The sequence below is a fragment of the Pogoniulus pusillus genome, chromosome W, assembly GCF_015220805.1.
Source record: "Pogoniulus pusillus isolate bPogPus1 chromosome W, bPogPus1.pri, whole genome shotgun sequence".
Classification (NCBI taxonomy): domain Eukaryota; kingdom Metazoa; phylum Chordata; class Aves; order Piciformes; family Lybiidae; genus Pogoniulus; species Pogoniulus pusillus.
In genome coordinates this window covers 8,969,834-8,990,003 of record NC_087308.1, presented here as the reverse complement: position 1 = coordinate 8,990,003, position 20,170 = coordinate 8,969,834, and the positions used below count along the sequence as shown (strand labels likewise).

General features: G+C 44.8%; 2 protein-coding genes across 2 annotated transcripts; both read left to right on the top strand.

The window, feature by feature from the left end:
• Nucleotides 1-1,705: 1,705 nt before the first annotated feature.
• On the top strand, nucleotides 1,706-3,955 carry ERV3-1 (endogenous retrovirus group 3 member 1, envelope). Its single transcript, XM_064176255.1, has one exon. The coding sequence runs from the start codon at nucleotides 1,706-1,708 to the stop codon at nucleotides 3,896-3,898; it is 2,193 nt and encodes a 730-aa protein (XP_064032325.1). The 3' UTR covers nucleotides 3,899-3,955.
• A 10,589-nt stretch (nucleotides 3,956-14,544) lies between these two features.
• On the top strand, nucleotides 14,545-16,501 carry LOC135192878 (uncharacterized). Its single transcript, XM_064176254.1, is given in 4 exon segments — nucleotides 14,545-14,730; nucleotides 14,808-15,360; nucleotides 15,363-15,458; nucleotides 15,461-16,501. Coding segments are annotated over 4 exon segments (1,320 nt in total). The 3' UTR covers nucleotides 15,946-16,501.
• The last annotated feature ends 3,669 nt before the right edge of the window (nucleotides 16,502-20,170 follow it).

Sequence of the window (20,170 nt, the reverse complement as noted above, 5' to 3'; positions counted from 1 at the left end):
ATACATTTGGGAAAATATGGGAAGAAAGAGGACTCATAAATACCCAAGGGAAAGGATTGATCCATCAAGAATTGATAACCCTGATATTAAAGGAATTAAGAGGACCAAAGGAGGTTGCTGTAGTACATATAAGGGGTCACCAGCAGGGATTTGATTTACGAATTCGGGGAAACAACAGGGCTGATATAGAGGCCCAAAAGGCTGCAGTTCAAGGTGAAGGCAGCCCTTGTGAGACTTATACACTTCACCAAGAACAGGCAATGAACACATTTATGGGGAAAAAGTTTTCAGGAGAAGAGGAAGATAAGATCAAGAAAATGGGAGCTGGGTTTAAAGATGGGAAGTGGCAGCTCCCAGACGGGAGGGAGATTCTGCCCAAGGCATACAGCCGACAAATTCTTCAGAGACTGCATAATCAGACCCACTGGGGAACAAAAGCATTAGGGGACCAGTTCCTGAAACAGTATGGGTGTATAGGGATATACGATATAGCAAAACAGATCACACAGGGATGTCCGACCTGTAAAAGGGTAAACAAGGCAGTATTTAAGCAAAAGGCTCGGGGAGGGAGAAAAACAGCATATCGACCATTCGAACGGGTGCAAATAGATTTTACAGAATTACCTAAGGCAGGAAGGATAAAATACCTATTAGTCATAGTAGACCACTTAACTCAATGGGTGGAAGCTTACCCAGTGAGCCGAGCAACTGCACATGTGGTGGTAAAGGTATTATTAGAAAATATAATACCAAGGTATGGAGTGGTGGAACACATTGATTCAGACCAAGGGACACATTTCACTTCAAAAATAATTAGGAGACTATCGGAAATCTTAGGTATTTCGTGGGAATATCACACTCCATGGCACCCCCAGAGCTCAGGGAAAGTTGAACGAATGAATCAAACACTGAAGCAACAATTAGCAAAATTAATGTTGGAAACTCAATTATCATGGGTTAAATGTCTGCCTATAGCATTGTTAAACATAAGGACAAAGCCACATAGTAGCACGGGACTTTCCCCCTACGAAATGCTATACGGAATGCCATATTCGGCTGGGATGCCCATGGATAACAAATTAATAGAGGACAAGAACATCCAGAAATATATAATAGAAATCGCCAAAAAGCAACAAGAATTACGGGAAATAGGGATGCTGGATCAAACTCCACCTCTAGGGTTTGCAATACATAAAATTAAACCTGGTGATAAGGTACTGATAAAGACTTGGAAAGACGAAACCTTGTTACCTACGTGGGAAGGCCCTTTTCTTGTGTTGCTCACTACAGAAACAGCCATCAGAACAGCGGAAAGAGGGTGGACGCACGCCTCGCGAGTGAAAGGACCTGTCCAGGAGTGGCGAGTAACTTCGGATCCAGGAGAAACAAAAGTGACACTAAGGAGGCAATAAGATAAGCACTGATGGAATTTCTAAACACTTATCACTCCTGAGGGATGGACTGGGACTCCAGAGTCAATACTCAAAACTGACAACAGGTGTTAAAAAAAAAAAAAAAAAAGGGGAATTTTGGTTTGGTTTAAGATTTTATTTATTTGGGACACATATTTCAAGAAAGAGCAAAAGGGCAGTGAGAGGCACCCAATAAAATAAAAAGAGGGCAAGACCGGAGTGGGAACCAGTGCTGCGGCTGAAGAAGGTCTGCCGAGGGCTGCAACCCCTCTGGGCTGTGACCGCCGAGTAACATGGCCCTGACCGGACCTCTTCTGTGCATATTTGGGTTAAGCCTTCTAGCCCTAGGACAAGCTCAGAATTGCAGTGACTGCATTACTGCAACCCGGAGGGGCAAAACTGTGTCCCAAACATTGGTATACCATACGATTTATGAGTGTAATGGACAAAGATTAGATTCTTGTTATCACAATCAAACAGAATATGCCAGATGCAATGAGAAGGGAAAAATCATTTGTTATGATCCAAAGGAAGTTCCCTATCTATGGTGGGTAGAAATAAGGGCAAATGATGGGAAAGGGAAATTGTTAGGAAGAAGCCAAACGACCACCAACCGCAGTCAACCCCTTTGGGTAACTTTTGATGCTTGCCAGGCTATCGACAACGATGGTGCTTCAACTTGTGGGAATATGGGATGGAGACGTTATTATAGTAGACAAGAAAAATATATTTGCCCAGAGGATCCTGGCCAATGCCGCCAGTATCGAAATTCACCTGTATATGTGGTAGAAGCACCTTGGGTGCCAATCCAGGAAAGAGCCCAATACTACTGTGGGGAGACAGGGTGGAATTGTGTGTGTTGGGCCACCTGGAAGAAGGGACCAAATTCATGTGTAGGTCTGAGAGCAGGAGTAAAAAGGGGAATACCATCAGCAAATTGCACTGCTGAAACCTGTAATCCAGTGAATCTAACAATATATGACATAGAAAAATGGGAAAAAGCAAAGTACACAAGATATGGAGTCAGAATTGCAGGAAAGGGGTCAGACCCAGGGGTGATTCTTGATGTAAAAGTACTACAAAAGAGCAGAGAAGGGAAATCACAACACTTAGTATTTCATTCATTTTATCATGAGATAGAATCAGGAGTTAAGTATGAAATTCCAACAGTTGCAAAAAATCTGTTTGTGAATTTGGCTGAGAATATTGCAAAATCTTTGAATGTAACCAATTGTTATGTCTGTGGAGGTACCAATCAAGGAGATCGATGGCCCTGGGAATCAATGGAAGCAAACATCTCTGATCCCAACACCTGGAAAGTAGAGAGAGGTAACAGAAAGCAGCAGTGGGTCCTACAAACCAGTATAATTGGAAGGAGCTGCTGGCAGAGACTGGGTGATGGTAAATTCGTAGGGAATTTGGAATGTGAAGGAGGCTATGAGTGGAATGAAACTAAAAACACATGGGAAAGATGGGGCACTCCTCTGGAAATGCCATTCCAACTAAGAAACTGGACCAATGGAAGTACAATTGTAAATGGGTGGCCAGCCCCAGGTGGATATTATTGGATATGTGGGAAAGTAGCCTATGCTCTCCTACCCAAAAATTGGGTAGGATCATGTGTATTAGGGACAATTAGACCCAGCTTCTTCCTGTTACCTATCTCCAAGGGAGAAAAGTTAGGCATACAGCTATACACTGAGACTGATGAGCTAAGAAGGGCCAAGAGGGATCTCCAAATAGGAAATTGGAAAGACAACGAGTGGCCTCCTGAAAGGATCATTGCCTATTATGACCCTGCAACATGGGCAGAAGATGGATCTTGGGGCTATCGAACCCCAATATATATGCTTAATAGGATAATTAGACTGCAAGCAGTAGTTGAAATAATAGTAAACAAAACTGGAGATGCTTTGAACCTAATAGCAAAGCAGAATACCCAAATGAGAACTGCCATATATCAAAATAGATTAGCATTAGACTATCTACTAGCTCATGAAGGGGGTGTATGTGGGAAATTCAACCTAACCAACTGCTGCCTGGGAATAGATGAAGAAGGAAATGCTGTTAACCAACTGGTAAAAGAGATGAAGAAAATTGCTCACGTCCCGGTACAAACCTGGAATGGAGTAAACTTAGGGAACTGGTGGAATAATCTGGGGGTAAGCAATTGGCTTACTAAATTGGCTTTGGTGGGAGGGGGAGTGCTGATTGTGATACTAATTGTACCTTGTCTCATACCATGTTTTATAAGACTGATCACGATGGTTGTGCAAGGAATGCAAGTGACTCTTGTACCCCACAACCCAGAAGAGAAAACCAAACCCCAACCTATAATGATTGTTCAGGCGATAAAAGAAAGGAGGAAAGATGGAGAATTAAACTCTCTAGAGCAAGTAATTGCCCGATTTGAAGCTAAAACACGAATCAATCTGATCAAAAAGCAAATGGGGGATTGTGATAAATATATAGAATCATATGTCTGATCCGATCAATTCGTGGTAAAAGGTCACAGACATGGAGGAAGGGGGTTTGAATGGAACTGCATTCCTGCTTGCACCACCATCTCAATAAGCATAAAGATAAGAGTAATTAGATGGACAAAGGAGGGAGGCATGTAGAAATAGTCTTTTGCATATTTAAATGGAAATGCATTCCTCCGGCTGCCACCTTTCCTGTATGAGCAAATAGAAGAACCAGGACTTTGAAGTTCATGAAGAAGACACTTAAGCAAGACCCCTTACTTCATCAAAGATTACCAGAGGGACCACCGGATGAAAGGAGACCTGTGTGGAAGAGACATTTCACATTCCTAAGAACTGATAAAGAAAACCCAACCTTTCTTAGAGCTTAGTAAATATGTAATAGAATAGGGTATAAAAGGAGAAAACTGAAGGCAAAGGGTGTGCGTTGGGGTAGAGCAGAATCTCTCCTCGCACCCAGGCCTGTACATTGCTTGATTCCTGCAACTTTATTAAAGCCTTAACTTGCATGAACACCAGTTTGTGCCTGTTATTTATGACAAATTGGGGGCTCGTCTGGGATATCACCAGACTCTGGGGGTTCACCTAGGGAGGGGCGCCCCGCCTTTTTTGGTGGCTCCCTGGGGAGACCCATACGGGGCTGGTGATATCCTGAACTCTGCCGGAATCAACCAATACATTTTTTTGAGCTCCCTGATGAGGCTGCAGCTGCTTTTATAGACCCTTAATTCTGTGCGCACAGACCCGAGCGAAGACGACAGAGTCGTGAGTATTGCGGAAACCGTTCGGTTGGGTGGGATTCGACTGCCTGATGTGAAAGAGTGTGTTTGAGACGGAGTCTGACTCCGAAGCGAGTGCGGAGGTCTGATAAGCCGCGGTTCCAAACTCCTGCGAGGGATTTGGCCGGTAAAGGATTCAAAGCGATTCCTATAGGATTCGTGGGTGGGTTAAAGGAGGGTCGTTTAGCCCCCTGCAAGACACTCTTTAGGCAGTCATGAAAGATGGGTCAAGTTGAGGACCCAAGACCCTAACAGAGGGAGCAAAACAAAATTACCAGATTAATGATTAAATATTGGAATGATAGGGGCCCCAGAAAAGCAAAACCAAAAATGAAATTAGTCCATTCCTGTATGAGAATATGGCCAAAGGAGCCAGTACGGCCACATGTTCAGTGGCCTGTGTTTGAGTTTTTAGAGGACTGGGTTGGTCAAGCCCTGGTAGAATGTGTGAGAAACAGGAAAACGTTTAGCCCGGAGGAGGGTAAATATGCTGAGCTCTGGGAACTATAAGCAGAAAGAAAAGTTACAGAGCTGTATGCTCGGAAGACGAGGGAGGAACGGGAGCCCTTAGGGATCAAGTCCTTAGGCTGGAACTCACTGCCCGTTCCAGCCTCTCCCTTGCTGCTGCCGCCGCTCCAGCCCCACCCCAGCCCCGCCGCTGCCGCTTGTCTCTCTCTCTTGTGGAGTTCCTTTTTTTCCCAGCGGCTCCAGTCCCAGTGCCGTCTAATGTTACAAGGGAGAATGTTGGGGCTGGCCTGTACCCACTAAGGGTTCAGGGGGCAGAACGATATTGGATGATCCCTGAGGGGTGGCTGAGAGACTAGATGGAAAGGCTGAAAAAGAGTTTAATAGATCTCAATCCAGTGGCAAAACAGCCGGAGAGGGATCAGAGGAATTCCTTAGAGAAGCCCAGAAAGTATCTGTCCACAGGGGCGCAGAAAAATAGAGAGCAAGAGCTAAAGATCCTTGTGTTAAAATTGAGCCACCAAAAACTTAGAGATAAGTTTAAGGAGTTTTATTTTGGCAAGCAAGGAGCAGCGCTGGGCGCAGGGGAATTTGTTTCCACAGCTGCGCACTGTACACATGCAGCTGCAGGGTTTTTATTTCCCGCTCACATACATATTCACAAAGCAGTGTAATACATATTTTATCATTTCCCGAAAACAGTTGCAGTTTTTTCCTGGAACTGTTGCGCATGCGTGCTAATCCTCCTGGGGTTCTCTCTGGTGGTCGTGAGGCTGAAGTAACGAGTCTTCCTCAGGTGTCTTTGTGACTCAGCTATTTGCGTCTTCACAGTTGCCTGCTTTACGGTCTTCTTATCTACCATGCTCATGGTGGTTTCTGTTATCATTCATCCCTAGCCTTGCTCAGTGAGCTCTGGCACACCCCTGTTTTGTTCATGTCCCCTATTCACAGGGGGCTATCTCTTCACAGCGCTTTCTGTTATCTCTCGTAGGTTCCAACGTCTCCAAATTAGTTAGCTCAGACACTCCCTGCTCTGCCATTCACATAGTGACATATTTTAATTTTCTCATTTTCTTATATTCTGCTTTGCCATTCTTTTATTGACACGGGAACCTTTTTTCACACTTGTAACAGCAGTGAGGGAGGGTTGGACAGTACAAACTACAACTAAAGAATTAAAAAGGATGGGGCCCAAGGGGCCTCTGGAAAATCAGAATTCAAGAGAAAGAACCTCCTGTGTGTCATTGTTGCAATAAGAAGGGACATATCCAGCAATATCGCTGCAAAAGGACACAGGATGAGAAATTATTCAAGGAAGACTAGGGGAGTCAGGGGCTGTATCTTTTGGGGACCTCACCATCTACTGAGCCCTTGATAAAGTTATTAATAGGTTCCATAAGGAGGAAGAGGAGTTTTTTAGTGGACACAGGAGCTAAAGGAGAACCATTTAAAGTATCTGTTTTAAAGGAAGTAGAAATGGAAGCAGAAGATAAAATTTGTCTAAATGATTTGTTATTATTACTGGAGGCAGAGCATAACCTACAAAGGAACTATCTCCCTCCAGAATTTTAGTGGGACAGGGACTAACCTTCTGGGTTTGTTCACTAAAGAAGGGATCAAAGGATGCCTTTACATTTGAATGAGAAGATCCATAGATAGGGAGAAGAAAACAGTTAAGGTGGACGGCATTACCCCAGGGATTTACAGAATCCCCTAACTTATTTGGTCAAACATTGGAGAAGGTATTAGAACAGCTGGTGTTTCCAGAAGAGATAAAATTGTTACAGTATAGCAGGAAAAACTGAAGAGGCAGTCTGGGAAGCCACCATACAGACTCTATTTTTTTTATTTTTATTTTTTTGAGCAAAAGGACTTAAGGTGTTGTGATGGTTTGGGGGTTACCCCGCCCCCCCACACTTTTGTATTTGCCCCAGCTAACTCAGAGGGACCCTGGGAATATAGATGAAGCAATTTATTTACAGCTAGCAGAATTTACAAGCAGCTATTTACAATATATACAGTTATATACAATTATATACAGAAATATACAAAGGATAAACAATATAAAAGCACAACTCCCCTCCCAGAAACCTGAGTCCTCAGGAGGGGCTCTCAAACCACCCCAACACCTCCCCCCGGCCCTCTTAACCTTACCCCAGTTCTCAGGAAGAAAAGAAGTGCAGCCAAGAGGATAGGGAGCAAGGTTAGTGGGAGCAGGGTTAATGAGATGTGACCAGGTCTAAGGCAAAAGCAAGAGTGAGAAACAAAATGGAGAAAAAGTCTTTCTTCTTCCCAGAGTTCTCAGCGTGACTGTGAGAGAAGTTGACATCAATTGTTTTCATTTCACTGCCCGTTATCTAGTTCTTATACCAAAACATTCTAGCTTGCTTCAAACTAGCACAATCCACCCCTTGTCTACTTCGCTCAGAGTATCGCTGAGAATTATCCAATCTAATCTAAACCAATATTTACACTAAAACAATATATACAAGTTCAGTTCACACTTCAATCAGATGTAGGTGATTCAAAAGCTCAGAACAGGGACTCCCAGGTGATGTTGGGTTCGTGCTCACTTACTGTAGATTCTATCGTAGATTCTCTCAGTGTTGGGCGCCGATGTTACCTAGAACAGAAAACTCCTAACAGCTTGAATTTAAACTCTCTCAGCTAAGGTTAAATTTCTCTGTGGAATACACTGGATTTCACCATTCTCCTGCATTACCCAGTATGTATGACCAGGACCTTCAGCAGAAACCACCCCTCGGACAGGTTTCCCTTCGCCCAAAGGAGAAAATACCCAAACAGTTTTCCCTAACAGATTCTTTTCACGTACAACAGGAACTTTATCACCGTCTACTGTTTGGACCAAATCTGATTGTGCAGGTCCTGCTCTGTTTACTGAACCTCTACTATTTACCAACCAGGTAGCTTGTGCTAAATGTTTGTCCCAGTTTTTCAGAGTTCCACCCCCCATGACTTTGAGGGTGGTTTTCAGCAAACAGTTGTAACGTTCAATCTTCCCTGAAGCTGGTGCATAGTAGGGTATATGATAGATCCATTCAATACCATGCTCTTTGGCCCAGTTTTTCACAAGATTGTTCTTGAAATGAGTACCATTGTCTGACTCAATTCTCTCTGGAGTTCCATGTCTCCACAAGATTTGTCTCTCCAAACCAACAATGGTGTTACGTGCAGTAGCATGTGGAACCGGATAGGTTTCCAACCATCCAGTGCTGGCTTCTATCATCGTTAGCACATACTGCTTGCCAGTACGAGATCGAGGTAAAGAGATGTAGTCAATCTGCCAGGCTTCACCATACTTGTACTTTGACCATCTCTCACCATACCATAAGGGCTTGATTCGCTTAGCCTGCTTAATAGCAGCACAAATGTCACAATCATAGATGACTTGGGTGATAGCGTCCATGGACAAGTCAATTGACCTATCGCGAGCCCATCGGTATGTTCCATCTCTGCCTTGATGTCCAGATGAGTCATGGGCCCACCGAGCTAAGAACAGCTCACCTCGGTGTTTCCAATCAAGGTCAATGTCAAGTTCAGAGTTGGTATCAACTTGAGCAATCTTAGCAGCTTGATCTGCCTGCTGGTTATGTTGATGTTCCTCTGTTGCTCTGCTCTTAGGCATGTGTGCATCTACGTGCCGCACCTTCACTGGAGTTCTCTCCAGCTGTGCATCAATGTCCTGCCATAGATCAGCACACCAAATAGGCTTTCCTTTCCTCTGCCAACCATTCTTCTTCCAGTCCTTTAGCCAACCCCATAGAGCATTGGCTACCATCCACGAGTCAGTGTAGAGGTAAAGGATAGGCCAATTTTCACTTTCAGCCACATCAAGAGCAAGTTGAACAGCTTTTACCTCAGCGAACTGACTGGATTCTCCTTCGCCATCTTTTGTTTCGGTAACTCTCCTGGTTGGACTCCAAACTGCAGACTTCCATATTCGCTTGTTCCCAACAAGACGACAGGAACCGTCTGTGAACAAAGCATAGTTCTTTTCCTGATCAGAGAGATCACCATAGGGAGGAGCTTCCTCAGCACGAGTTATTTTCTCCTCCAGAGGTTTGGAACAGTCTGTGCCTTCCGGCCAGTTGGTGATCACCTCCACCAGACCAGGTCGGTCAAGATTACCCATTCGTGCTCGTTGGGTTATCAAAGCCATCCATTTAGACCAGGTTGCATCTGTGCCATGATGTGGTGATGAACCTTTGCCCTTGAACATCCAGTTAAGAACTGGCAGTCTAGGAGCTAAAAGCAATTCTGACTCAGTTCCAATCACTTCAGAAGCTGCTTTCACTCCCTCATAGGCTGCTAGTATCTCTTTCTCAGTTGCACTGTAATTTGCCTCTGAACCTCTGTAGCAACGTCCCCAGAAACCAAGTGGGCGACCACGTGTCTCGTTTGGAGCTCTCTGCCAAAGACTCCAAGTTGGACCATTGTCACTGGCAGCCGTGTACAGAATGTTTTTAATGTCCGGACCAGATCTCACAGGTCCCAAGCCCACTGCATGGACTATTTCTCGCTTGATCTGATCAAAGGCTGCTTGTTGTTCAGGTCCCCACTCAAAATTGTTTCTCTTACGAGTCACATCATGCAGAGGTTTGACAATCTGACTGAAATCAGGAATGTGTAGTCTCCAAAATCCCACCACACCAAGAAAAGAAAGGGCGTCCTTCTTACTGGTGGGAACTGCCATGGTAGAGACTTTGTTAATCACATCCTGAGGAATGTAACGGCGACCATCCTGCCACCGCATTCCCAGAAACTGAATTTCTTTGGCAGGTCCTTTGACCTTGTCTCTCTTAATGGCAAAACCTGCTTGCAACAGAATGTCAATGATTTTGTTACCTTTCTCGAAGACTTCCTCAGCAGTTTGGCCCCACACAATGATGTCGTCGATGTACTGGATGTGCTCTGGAGCTTTACCTTTCTCCAGTGCATTGTGGATGACTGAGTGACAGATGGTTGAGCTGTGTTTCCACCCTTGAGGCAAACGATTGAACTGGTACTGGATTCCTCTCCAGGTGAATGCAAACTGAGGCCTGCACTCCTTTGCTATGGGAATAGAGAAGAAAGCATTAGCAATGTCTATGGTTGCATACCATTTAGCCTCCTTCGATTCCAGCTCGTACTGGAGTTCCAGCATGTCTGGCACAGCTGCACTCATGGGTGGCGTCACCTCGTTGAGGGCACGAAAGTCAACTGTCAGTCTCCAGTCACCCGTAGGTTTACGCACAGGCCAGATGGGACTGTTGAAAGGTGAATGAGCTTTCTCGATGACAGCCTGACTCTCCAATTGACGAATCAGCTGATGAATGGGCAACAAAGAGTCACGGTTAGTTCTGTACTGCCTATGATGAACAGTTTGAGTTGCAATTGGCACTTCCAGGTCCTCTATGTCATGATATCCCACAACTGCAGATTCATCAGAAAGTTCAGGTCTAATGGACAATTTCAATTTATCATCCTCAATCTCTACAGATGCTATTCCAAAAGCCCATTTGTGACCCTTAGGATCTTTGAAACAACCTTGTCTCAAAAAGTCAATTTCCAAAATGCAAGGCGCATCAGGACCAGTTACAGTAGTATGTGTCTTCCACCCTTTACCAGTTAAACTGATCTCAGCCTGTATCTTAGTTAACTCTTGAGATCCACCAGTGATTCCAAAAATAGATATGGACTCTGTCCCTTTACAATTGGATGGCAATAAAGTACACTGAGCACCTGTGTCAACTAAAGCCCTGTATTTCCGAACTCTTGAACTGCCAGGCCACCTAATGAATACATTCCAATAGATTCGGTTCTCTCCACTATCCCTTTCCTCCTCCTGGCTGGAGGCAGGGCACCCCTAATGCTGAATACGGCATGTGGGGTGTACACAGTGATTGGTGTTGTGAGAGGAATTGCAACTGTTGGAACAATTGCAGTTGCTCTAGGGAGCTGAAGAAGTGACAGCTACTTTTCTGGCATTGCTGCCTCTGTTTCTGCCACTCTGCAGATCCCTGACCCTCTTTGAAAGAGCTGAAGTAGGTTTACCATCCCATTTGTTCATGTTCTCACCGTATGTGTCACGCAGAAGTATTCACAGTGACGCACGTGATTGCTGCTGTCTGGGTGGAATTTGTCTCCTCCTGGGCTGGAATTGCCTTGCAGGAGGTGGGCGTCTGTTCCTGACTGCAGAAACATGCACCCATTCAGATGATGCAGGAATGGTATCCTTTACCAGATTGGAAATTGAGGTTGTAAGATCCTCCTTCAGTTCTTTCATGCTCTCCTTAATGCCATCCCTTATCTCTGCACCTAGAGTTTTTATGGCAGAGACTAGGCCAGAGTGTGACAAGCTGTCCTCAATCTGCCTGAGCTGGTCAGTGAATTCAGCAACAGTGAAAGACCTTCCATTATCACTCCTTGCTAGAAACTTACTGGCCAAGATGTTAGCATATGATGATGGAGCAAGCTTAATCAGCTTCTTCATGAGACCTGTTCCCAAAGGAATATCATCAGGCTCATGAGTACCATGATCTCCATAAAGCACTTCCTTCACAGCAAACTCCTTCAGAAGCTTAATTCCCTGGTCAATGGTGTTCCACTTCTTGGCAGCCCATGGCAAGTCATCTCGGGAAGGATATCTCATAGCCACAGCCAACAGAAGGCGTGTCCACAAGCTAACCCTACCAAGAGGACTTGCTAGGTGTTTGTCCACTCCACTCTCCTTAGTGAGTGGTCCCAGCTGCTTGGCAGACTTGTCTCCTACCTGCAGGGCATTAGCACCAATACCACGGCATCTCACTAGCCAGCTTAAAATTGGCTGACCTGATTCCCTTGTGTATTCCTTCCTAACTTCCCTGACCTCTCTGAGTGGATCCTTTGAGCCTTGGATGTCATCTTCCTCCTGTTCGTCCTGCTGATCTGGTGGTACTGGGCCTAACAGAACCTTCCTCATAGCACTCCTAAACTCTTGGGAACCATCCTCTCTCTTGGCAGCTAACCTCACAGCACTACTCTCACTTGAGTATTGTTGTCTCAGCACATCTACAAGGTCTCGCAGACTAACTACCTCCTCCTCCTCTTCTCCTTGCTGATCACTAGAGGTCCCGTCTCTTACATCCTCCTGCGAACCACTCTTTGTCTTAGCTTTTGCCTTAGCAGGTGCCAGAAGGGCCTGAGCAGCAACAGACTTGGATGTGTCTGCTGGAGGGTTTGAATCTTTAGGAGTCTGACCTGGAGGATTTGAATCATTAGGAGTCTGACCTGGAGGGTTTGAGTTATTGGAGGTCTGACTTGGAGCTTGTGAGTTCAAATCTGCCTTGCTTTTAACAGGAGGATTTTGGTTCTGATCTGCTCCCTGTGGGTTCGAATTGGCTGAGCTGGTGTCATTAGGATTTGGACTGACTGGGCTAGTGTTACTAGCACTAGTAGTATTATTAACATTAGTGGGATTATTTGCCTGTCCTCCTGGGGCTCCTGCCAACCCTGAGGTGTTATCATTTTTGCTGGGAACATTCTGATTTTGGGTACCTGCCTGTCCTCCTGAGGCTCCTGCCGAACTCTGTCCATTGTTTTTGTTTTTGTTATCATTGTTTATGTTATTGGCAGGAACATTGGCCGTGTTCCCAGCACTTGGAGAAGGAGGGGCAGAGGCTGGCAAGGGGGAAGCCGATAACTGTGTTCCCTTGTTTTACTGTGAAAGAGACTGCTTCTGAGACACAGAATTTTTCCTAGTTCTTACAGAAACTGGTTTTGAATTTTTCACCAATAATGCCAAAATTAATATGAATATTAAAATCATGAGGCAAATATTAAAAACTGTGAGAAGAAAAACAGTTTTACACGAGCATGTGCCTATACAAACAGTTGGAATTCCTGTCTTAGGCTGAATAACTCTCATTAGAGCCATATTTAAAGCAGAATTTCCATTGATTGTCACATTATTGACCAGAGCTCCTGTAACGTCCTTGGTAATATTCTCAGAGATATTAAAACCAGCATAACCAAGAATAAAATCACCCCAGCTCCAGAACATATCTGAAACCTTAGCATTAGCATTATTATAAGCCAGATCAATGAAATAAGCAACAATTTGACCTTTTAACCAACTAAATGCCAAGAAAACAAAACCAGACCAGAGCAATGCACCAACCAAATACAATAGCTGCTTGATTAGCTTCATCTTAATTCCCAGAGCTAATTTCCAGTCACTCAAAAATATCTAGCCCCACGTTGGGAAAGCCAATTAAAAAATGTGATGGTTTGGGGGTTACCCCGCCCCCCCACACTTTGTATTTGCCCCAGCTAACTCAGAGGGACCCTGGGAATATAGATGAAGCAATTTATTTACAGCTAGCAGAATTTACAAGCAGCTATTTACAATATATACAGTTATATACAATTATATACAGAAATATACAAAGGATAAACAATATAAAAGCACAACTCCCCTCCCAGAAACCTGAGTCCCCAGGAGGGGCTCTCAAACCACCCCAACACCTCCCCCCGGCCCTCTTAACCTTACCCCAGTTCTCAGGAAGAAAAGAGGTGCAGCCAAGAGGTTAGGGAGCAAGGTTAGTGGGAGCAGGGTTAATGAGATGTGACCAGGTCTAAGGCAAAAGCAAGAGTGAGAAACAAAATGGAGAAAAAGTCTTTCTTCTTCCCAGAGTTCTCAGCGTGACTGTGAGAGAAGTTGACATCAATTGTTTTCATTTCACTGCCCGTTATCTAGTTCTTATACCAAAACATTCTAGCTTGCTTCAAACTAGCACAGGTGTCAAAAACAGAAGTTACAATTCGTGGAATAAGAAGTAAAGTTTTTAGTGCATTGGTTGAGCAAAGGGGAAAGAAAGAAGACCCTGAAAGAACATCTGGGATCTTGGGGTTTAAGACTCCAGAAAATAAGGAGGAGTCAGGCAGTTATTGGGACTCCTTGGATATTGTAGACAATGGGTAGAAGGATATTGCAAAAGGGTAAAATACTTATTAGTTATAGTAGGTCACCTAACCTAGTGGGTGGAAGCTTACCCAGTGAGCAGAGCAACTGCACATATTGTGGTAAAGGTATTATTGGAAAATACAATACCAAGATATGGGGAAGTGGAACATACTGATTCAGATCAAGGGACACATTTTATCTCAAAATTAATTAGGAAAACCAAAACTGAGAAGTTTCTTTGTTGTAAAATGTGTCCTCATGGGGAAAAGTGTGACTGCCCTCTCCAAGACGCCAGATCTTGGTGTGATCTCCCTGGAGGAATTTATTGTGCGTTTTTTTTTTTCCCAGGGAACAGTGTTTGTGAGTGAGCTTTCCTTGAGCGGTTTTTGTAGGGAAGATTTTGAGGTATAAGGTCTTTTGTGTTGTTGTGACCTCCCCGTGGAGCTCTTACCTTAAAGGCAATGGCCACGGTGGAGAGGTTTTTTTGTCTGTTGGAGGCTCATGGAGCTCGCCCGTCTGTGGAAGGGCTGGGCTGGGCCCGTGAGAACTGGAATAACTTTCAGAGTGTGACGGAGCGGATTGTGGCCCTGCAGAAGGAGGCACGGCCAAGTCGGGAAAGGGCAAAGGTTTCATCTGTGCAGTTTTGGGTGCGTGTTTTGCCGCTTCGAGAGATGAAAAGCAAAGCCAAAACTGGCGAGAGAATAAATTCATTTCCTCCTTGCAGGAGCTGGTAGATTCCCTGCAAGGGCATATAGTAACTTTAAAGGACGAAGTGGCAGATTTTAAGGATAGATTAAAAACAGAGCAGAAGTGGCAAAATTGTTTTTTGAAGAAGGAAGAACGGCAGGCAGAGCCTGCCTCCATATACCCTCAGGCAGAGCTGGCAGCAGCAGAGGAAGCTGCGGCTCACATGCGTCCTCTCATTAAAACCGAGATGCTGTATGATAAGGATGGCACCCCTGCCATCACAACGAAAGAGATACCCTTTTCTTCCACTGAGCTGGCCAAACTGCGTAAAGAGTTTACACGTTCTGCTGGGGAGTCTGAGGTGGAATATGTATGGCGTGTTTCTAAAACTGGAGGGGATCAAATTAGGTTGACAGAGGCTGAAGCTACAGGCTATTGGGGTGCTAATGTGTTCCTAACTACGGGAAATAGGAGTGGTCCCTGGAGCCTTACTCAGCGAGCAACTTTCTGGGCTGGGGGCTTTGATTCAAAAGAGAGAGGAGAGCCTCTAGTTCTGAGGGGAGGCATGAATCAGATAATGGAAAATGTGCAGACGCAGCTTGTTTGCAAATGGTCTATGATCGAGAACTGAAACATCATTTTGAATCACCCCTTTCTCTCTTGGTGGACCCAAAGCGAATGACTCCTTTGGTCGGGGGCTTCCTGACTCCCTTAAGATGAAGGGCATCCAGCTTCAAAAGGAGATAGCTGACACCCCACTTACCTCCCGAATACAAGCTGCTCTGAGGGAGAACTTAACACCCAGGAGGAGGCAGCCTGATTGCAGACAATGGACGTGGGAGGAGGTGGCCAGAGAGCTATTAGATTATGCCAGGCAATACGGGGTGCCTGAGGAAGTTCATAAGCCTGAGCCTAGAGGCTTGAGGCAGGTGAAAATTAATCGCCCACCTCCGAGTCCAGACCCCCGGAGCCAGATGCTTCGAATCCCCAGGCGACACTCGACTGGGGGAAGGGAGCATCTGAATATTAGACAGTATTGGTGGTGGGTAGGCCGAAAGAAAGGTATCCCAAAAGAAGTGATTGCCGGGTTATTCACAAGGCAGTTAGAAATGGTTGTGAAGCACTGGCCTGAGCCCACCCTCGATAAGAGGACAGGTGTGCCTCATAGGAACTGAGGCTTCACCCCTCTGTGGTGAGTGGGGGGGGGGTGAAGCATAGAGATCTGTGAGCTCACCAGTCAATAGTGAAATTGTACCGGGTTTGGGAGGTGGATTCGGGTTTGTGCTTAGCTTGGCTTAAGCTGAAACGATCAAAAGCACTTACAGGCCCATTAAAAGTAATTAAGTCAACTCTGTTAAGAGCTTCACCTAGGGAAACTCAGGGAGTCTCTCGTTGGATGGGGGGTGTCCTGCACGGATACTTTACTGATAAAGACTTGGAAAGAACAAACTTGGTTAACTCTGTGGGAAGGCCCTTTTCTTGTGCTGCTCACCACAGGAACGGCGCTCAGAACAGCAGAGAAAAGACGGACACAGCCTCACGAGTAAAAGCACCTGTGCAGGAGGGACAAGTGACTTCGGAACCAGGAGAAACAAAGTGACACTAAGGCTAAGCACTGCTGGAATTTCTAAACACTTATCACTCCTGGGGGGGGCACTAATTGAGACTTCATAACCAATACTCAAACTGACCGAAGGTGTTGAAATTGTTACAAACAGGAGGGATTGTGTAGTGGGGAAGAGTTTGTGGGGTTTTTTTTGTTGTTTTTTTTTTGTTGTTTTACCTGTTAGTTAGTTGTTTTTGTTTGTTTTGTTTGTGTGTTTTAATTTAACTTGTGACACATATTTCAAGGAAAGCAAAAAGGGCAGTGAGAGGCACCCAAGGAAACAAAAAGAGGGCAAGACCGGAGTGGGACCCAGTACTGCGGCTGAAGAAGGTCTGCCGAGGGCTGCAACCCCTCTGGGCTGTGACCGCCGAGTGACATGGCCCTGACCGGACCTCTGCTGTGCATATTTGGGTTAAGCCTCCTGTCCTGGAACAAGCCCAGAATTGCAGTGACTGCATCGCTGCAACTCGGAGGGGCAAAATTGTGTCTCAAACACTGGTGTACCATACAATATATGAGTGCAAAGGGTGAAAGTTAGATCCCTGTTATAAAAAACAGGGGTAATGAGACATTAAAAATCACTTGTTATGATCCAAAGGAAGGAGCCCCTATCTATGGTGGGTAGAAGTAAGTGCAAATGATGAGAAAGGAAAATTGTTAGGAAGAAGCCAAATGGCTACTGACCACAGCCAACCCCTTTGGGTCACTTTTGCTGCTTGCCAGGCTACTGACAACAACAGTGCTTCAAATTGTGGGAATATGGGGTGGAGATGTTATTATAGTGGGCAAGAAAAATACATTTGCCCAGAGGATCCTGGCCAGTACTGCCAGTATCGTAGAGAAAATCACAACATTTGGTATTTCATTCATTTTATCATGAAATAGAATCAGGAGTTAAGCATGAAATTCCAACAGTTGCTAAAAATATTTGTGTAAATTTGTCTGAGAATATTGCAAAATCATTTGAATGTAACCAATTGTTATGTCTGTGGAGGTACCAATCAAGGAGATTGATGGCCCTGGAAATCAATGGAAGCAAACATCCTGGAAAGTGGAGAGAGGTAACAGAAAGCACCAGTGGGTCCTACAAACCAATATAATTGGAAGAAGTTGCTGGCAGAGACTGGGTAATGGTCAATTTATAGGGAATTTGGAATGTGAAGGGGGGTACATGGTAAAATGGTAGCAAAATCATAAATGGGTGGCCAGCCCTGGGTGGATATTATTGGATTGGGAACAATGAGACCCAGCTTCTTCCTGTTGCCTGTCTCCAAGGGAGAAAGATTAGGCAAACAGCTGTACACTGAGACTGACAAGCCAAGAAGGGCCAGGAGGGATCTCCAAATAGGAAACTGGAAAGACAAGAGTGGCCTCCTGAAAAGATCATTGCCTATTATGACCCTGCAATGTGGGCAGAAGATGGATCTTGGGGATATGGAACCCCAATGTATATGCTTAATAGAATAATTAGACTAAATTGGCTTTAGTGGGAGGGGGAGTGCTGATTGTGATATTAATTGTACCTTGTCTCATTCCATGGTTTGTAAGACTGATCACGATGGTTGTGCAAGGAATGCAAGTGACCCTTGTACCCCATAACCCAGAAGAGAGAACCAAACCCCAACCTATAATGATTGTTCAGGCGATAAAAGAAAGAATGAAAGATGGAGAGTTAAACTCTCTAGAGCAAGTAATTGCCCGATTTGAAGCTAAAACACGAATCAATCTGATCAAAAAGCAAATGGGGGATTGTGATAAATATATAGAATCATATGTCTGATCCGATCAATTCGTGGCAAGAGGTCACAGACAAGGAGGAAGGGGGGTTTGAATGGAACTGCATTCCTGCTTGCACCACCATCTCAATAAGCTTAAAGATAAGAGTAATTAGATTGACAAAGGAGGGAGGCATGTGGAAGAGATAGTATGTGATGGTTTGGGGGTTACCCCGCCCCCCCACACTTTTGAATTTGCCCCAGCTAACTCAGACGGACCCTGGGAATATAGATGAAGCAATTTATTTACAGCTAGCAGAATTTACAATCAGCTATTTACAATATATACAGTTATATACAATTATATACAGAAATATACAAAGGATAAACAATACAGAAGCACAACTCCCCTCCCAGAAACCTGAGTCCCCAGGAGGGGCTCTCAAACCACCCCAACACCTCCCCCCGGCCCTCTCAACCTTACCCCAGTTCTCAGGAAGAAAAGAGGTGCAGCCAAGAGGTTAGGGAGCAAGGTTAGTAGGAGCAGGGTTACTGAGATGTGACCAGGTCTAAGGCAAAAGCAAGAGTGAGAGACAAAATGGAGAAAGTTTACTTCTTCTTCCCAGAGTTCTCAGCGTGACTGTGAGAGAAGTTGACATCAATTGTTTTTCATTTCACTGCCCGTTATCTAGTTCTTGTACCAAAACATTCCAGCTTGCTTCAAACTAGCACAATCCACCCCTGTCTACTTCGCTCAGAGTATCGCTGAGAATTATCCAATCTAATCTAAACCAATATTTACACTAAAAATATATATACAAGTTCAGTTCACACTTCAATCAGATGTAGGTGATTCAAAAGCTCAGAACAGGGACTCCCAGGTGATGTTGGGTTCGTGCTCACTTACTGTAGATTCTATCGTAGATTCTCTCAGTGTTGGGCGCCGATGTTACCTAGAACAGAAAACTCCTAACAGTTTGAATTTAAACTCTCTCAGCTAAGGTTAAATTTCTCTGTGGAATACACTGGATTTCACCATTCTCCTGCATTACCCAGTATGTATGACCAGGACCTTCAGCAGATACCACCCCTCGGACAGGTTTCCCTTCGCCCGAAGGAGAAAATACCCAAACAGTTTTCCCTAACAGATTCTTCTCACGAATAACAGGAACTTTATCACCATCTACTGTTTGGACCAAATCTGATTGTGCAGGTCCTGCTCTGTTTACTGAACCTCTACTATTTACCAACCAGGTAGCTTGTGCTAAATGTTTGTCCCAGTTTTTCAGAGTTCCACCCCCCATGGCTTTTAGGGTGGTTTTCAGCAAACCATTGTAGCGCTCAATCTTCCCTGAAGCTGGTGCATAGTAGGGTATGTGATAGATCCATTCAATACCATGCTCTTTGGCCCAGTTTTTCACAAGATTGTTCTTGAAATGAGTACCATTGTCTGACTCGATTCTTTCTGGAGTTCCATGTCTCCACAAGATCTGTCTCTTCAAACCAACAATGGTGTTACGTGCAGTAGCATGTGGAACTGGATAAGTTTCCAACCATCCGGTGCTGGCTTCTACCATCGTTAGCACATACTGCTTGCCAGAACGTGATCTAGGTAAAGTGATGTAGTCAATCTGCCAGGCTTCTCCATACTTGTACTTTGACCATCTCTCACCATACCATAAGGGCTTGATTCGCTTAGCCTGCTTAATAGCAGCACAAATGTCACAGTCATAGATGACTTGGGTGATAGCATCCATGGACAAGTCAATTGACCTATCGCGAGCCCATCGGTATATTCCATCTCTGCCTTGATGTCCAGATGAGTCATGGGCCCACCGAGCTAAGAACAGCTCACCTCGGTGTTTCCAATCAAGGTCAATGTCAAGTTCAGAGTTGGTATCAACTTGAGAAATCTTAGCAGCTTGGTCTGCCTTCTGGTTATGTTGATGTTCCTCAGTGGCTCTGCTCTTAGCCATGTGTGCATCTACGTGCCGCACCTTCACTGGAGTTCTCTCCAGCCGTGCATCAATGTCCTGCCATAGATCAGCACACCAAATAGGCTTTCCTTTCCTCTGCCAA